This window comes from Triticum aestivum, chromosome 3B, assembly GCF_018294505.1.
Source record: "Triticum aestivum cultivar Chinese Spring chromosome 3B, IWGSC CS RefSeq v2.1, whole genome shotgun sequence".
Taxonomy (NCBI): domain Eukaryota; kingdom Viridiplantae; phylum Streptophyta; class Magnoliopsida; order Poales; family Poaceae; genus Triticum; species Triticum aestivum.
In genome coordinates this window covers 631,390,243-631,393,789 of record NC_057801.1, presented here as the reverse complement: position 1 = coordinate 631,393,789, position 3,547 = coordinate 631,390,243, and the positions used below count along the sequence as shown (strand labels likewise).

The window sequence follows — 3,547 nt, the reverse complement described above, 5'->3', positions numbered from 1 at the left end:
CTTCTCAAGTTTCTAGTGATGTATAGAAGATGAAACCTTATAGATTGGTCTAACTCGCCCTCCACTAAGGGTGTGGGACTAAAGTTTCACACCTCATGTCACTCATGGATGGGCCAATTGGGTCTCTATGATTTATTTTAGATATTATATGATTTATTTTATGGGCCTAGCCCATATACCCAGAATTCGTTGTCAATGCAATTTATGTTTAGCTTTTGAAAATGGACATGGTAACAATGGTAATGTTTTATTTCCAAAGAAAAAGGAATGCTATTAATTTGATTTTGTTTTTAGCAAGAAACAGAAACCGCTTGAGTTGTCAATGGGTCGATAAAGAGCACAGCTGGTCGTGCACCGTTTACATGCTATACTTGGAACCAAGTTATTGTCTGAGTCATATGGCACCAGAACATCGTCGATGCATTGTAGTCTACATACAACTGTGTCTGCACGGGGTCGGTATAGGTACCAGCTACTAATTTTGATTTTCTTCATTTTTTTATAAAACACACAAACAAACTCATGCATATTTCACAGTCACAAGAAACGAGAAGCACTTTTGTGCTTTTAGGGGAGAAAATAAAAACAGAAACCGCTTAACGCAGTGATTTCTTAGTGTCTGAACTAATAGATCTAGAGGGAGCACAACTGGCGATACGACGTTTACATGCTATACTTGTGACGAAGTTATTTTTCAGTCAAATGGTATCAGAGAACACCGCGGTTTGGTATATCCTGATGTACATACAACTGTGTGTGCACGTGATTGACCAGGACACGGGTAACAACTAATATCTTCACTTTTCACTTACATTTTTTCTTCTGAAACACATAAACTCACACGTATTTCTATCTAAATCCAACAACTTAGAAATATGATTGCACTTTTGGAGGAGAAAAAATGAAAACCATTGACCGCGTGAATTACTAAATTGCCAAATAGATCCCGAGGAAGCATAACAACGCGCGTTTACATGCTATACTTGGAACAAAGTTATTTCGGTATATGTACCAGCCCGTATGTTACTACATGTGTAGTGTCTTATCGTGATCACACGCGCGGTACACGGCAAATAGCTGGCACACGAGTCTTGGCACCCTGCCGAGCCTCTGCTCGCCCCCATCGGCCCATCCACAGCTTTTGACCGCGCAGCGACAGCGGCTAGTCTCTCCCCTCTCCAGTCGTCGCCCTCCCACGCGCCTATAAAACCCCCAACACCCCTCCCGACTCCAAGCGCACACAAACGCAAAACCCAAGCGCTAAGAAAACCCCTACTTTCCTAGCTAGCCATGAAGAGCGTCGAGCACCACGACGAAGCCGCCACCGGCCTCTCCCTTTCCCCTCCCCCTACGTCGGCGCCGCTCTCCCCACCGATATCCTCCAACTCCGCGGCGGTGGCGGCGCTGGCAAATGCGCGCTGGGTCCCTACCAGGGAGCAGATCGCGGTGCTGGAGGGGCTGTACCGCCAGGGGATGCGCACCCCCACCGCCGAGGAGGTACATCAGGTGACGGCGAGGCTGCAGGAGCACGGCCCCATCGAGGGCAAGAACGTCTTCTACTGGTTCCAGAACCGGCTGCGCCAGAAGCAGAAGCAGCAACAGAGATCCGACTACTTCGCCAGGCAGCTCCGCCGTCCCCAGCCGCTGCCCACGCTCCGCAGGACCCCCGGCCACTCCTTCTCCCCGGTCCAGCTGCAGGCGCCGCCGGCGCCGAACACTCCTGCATGCAACAGAGAAGGTACGTCCGCGCACAAACCCTCTCCATTTCAGCGCTCAGCACGCCATTTAATTAAATCCGCTTTTGGCAATTGGCATGCACGTCTTGATTGATTAGCTTCCGAATGCGCCTGTGCGTTTCTTGGCTGGCTTTACGTTTGGGGTTTTGTTGGAAAGGGTATGCATCTACGACTTTCCGTTTGCAGCCCCCGCGGCTTTCATGCGTCCGGTGGTCAAAGCTTTCTATAGCCGTCGTTTCAGCGAGCGGCATGGCACGGTAGTTGTACCATCTGTGGTCTGGTTTCCGCTGTTCCTCTTGCTCACGATGTGCGCGCATGCACATCTAAAAAGAAAAAAAAGAAACATCTGAATTTTTTTTTAACACGTATCTTAATACAAGATCTCACAAATATAGCATCGACTGAGACTTGGATTTAGCAAGACTGTTTCCTTAAGTCCTGATGATACCAGAGCAGTTGGCCGCCAGCAGCGAGCGAGAGAGTTGAGGAGTTTCGGGCCACTGAACATGCCCTAATTGTCTTGTTCCTAGCTACTCCAAAGCGGCCAGACCTCTGAGAAATGCCTCGGCCTGCCATCCCATAATCTAGGAGGACGAAATCAATTTTGTGGGGCCCAAGATGGCATGACGCATGTCTGCCGATCCAGCAGCGAGTAGTGTTTGTTTACCGTTTTTTAACTTGATTAAAATGAAATGAATTAATCTATATTGCTTCTTATTCGCCCATTTCATTGTGTTTATCGATGCCAACATTGTTCGTTATCAACATAAATCAAGGAGGTGTTGGATCTGGCTATGTTTGCATTGAGCGTAATCTATGTGATTCTGCTTCCGATATTTTGCTTAACCTTGAGCAAACTACCGAAAAGCACACAAAGGATACCCTTAATCCAAAATATGCCCTAAAGTTATGGTTGTGCTAATATGTTTTCCATTGGGTCCATGTTTCTTTTTCTTGTAGGGATGTACATGCAGCAACCATGTTACATGACAGGGCCAGCAGCACAAGCCTCGGCGAATGCATCCTACTACTCGCAGATGCAGCCGTCGCTAACGAACCCAAATGTAGGGACTATGGCGCATGGCAACATCCAGGCACAGGCACAGGCCACCATGTACTTCCAGACAGCAGCTTCGAACAACTCCAACACTCAACAACCGCATGCGGTCCAGTTCCCTTCAACCGACGGCAGCTACGGGGCTCCTGACGCCTACTCCCGTCGTCCCGTGCTTCTGAATCTGTTCCCGCAATACCCCACCTTCGCGAATCGCGAGAAGACCCGCCACACTGAGAGCGCCGGCTCCCCAAGGCCATCCACCTCAAGGTCGTTCTCTTGGGAGTCTGAGAGCTCTGAGATCCCCAGCGGAGATGGCTCGAGATCGTTCTATGACTTCTTTGGTGAAGGTCACTGAACAAGCCACATGAAAGTTGATATGCTCGACAAGAACCTTGTCCAAATCATCTACGGTATCTCTCGATCTCATGACCATGCGATTGAGTGGATGTACCAATTGCCCTTTTGGGGATATTTATTAGCATTGTTGGTTTAATTCGTCAACTAGGCAGAAAATGTATTTCTTCACAAACTTGAGGCGGGCATCAGAAACATGTTGTTAAATTTCATTGAATTAATCCAGTTGATTTTTTTATTGCAAGGTGCATGTTCCATTTTAGTTTTAACCTAGACATGGGCGTGAAACGGTTACAAGGTTCCCGAAAGATTTCGGGTATCACCCCTTTTTATTGAAATATTTGGTTCTTTGTTTTATTTAATTGTCCTATTTGAAATGGATGTAATGTTTGTGTGGCTA

General features: G+C 47.4%; 1 protein-coding gene across 1 annotated transcript; it reads left to right on the top strand.

The window, feature by feature from the left end:
• Positions 1-1,290: 1,290 nt before the first annotated feature.
• Positions 1,291-3,148, top strand: LOC123067640 (WUSCHEL-related homeobox 5-like). Its single transcript, XM_044490358.1, has 2 exons — positions 1,291-1,738; positions 2,697-3,148. The coding sequence occupies exons 1-2, from the start codon at positions 1,291-1,293 to the stop codon at positions 3,146-3,148; spliced, it is 900 nt and encodes a 299-aa protein (XP_044346293.1).
• Positions 3,149-3,547: the final 399 nt, after the last annotated feature.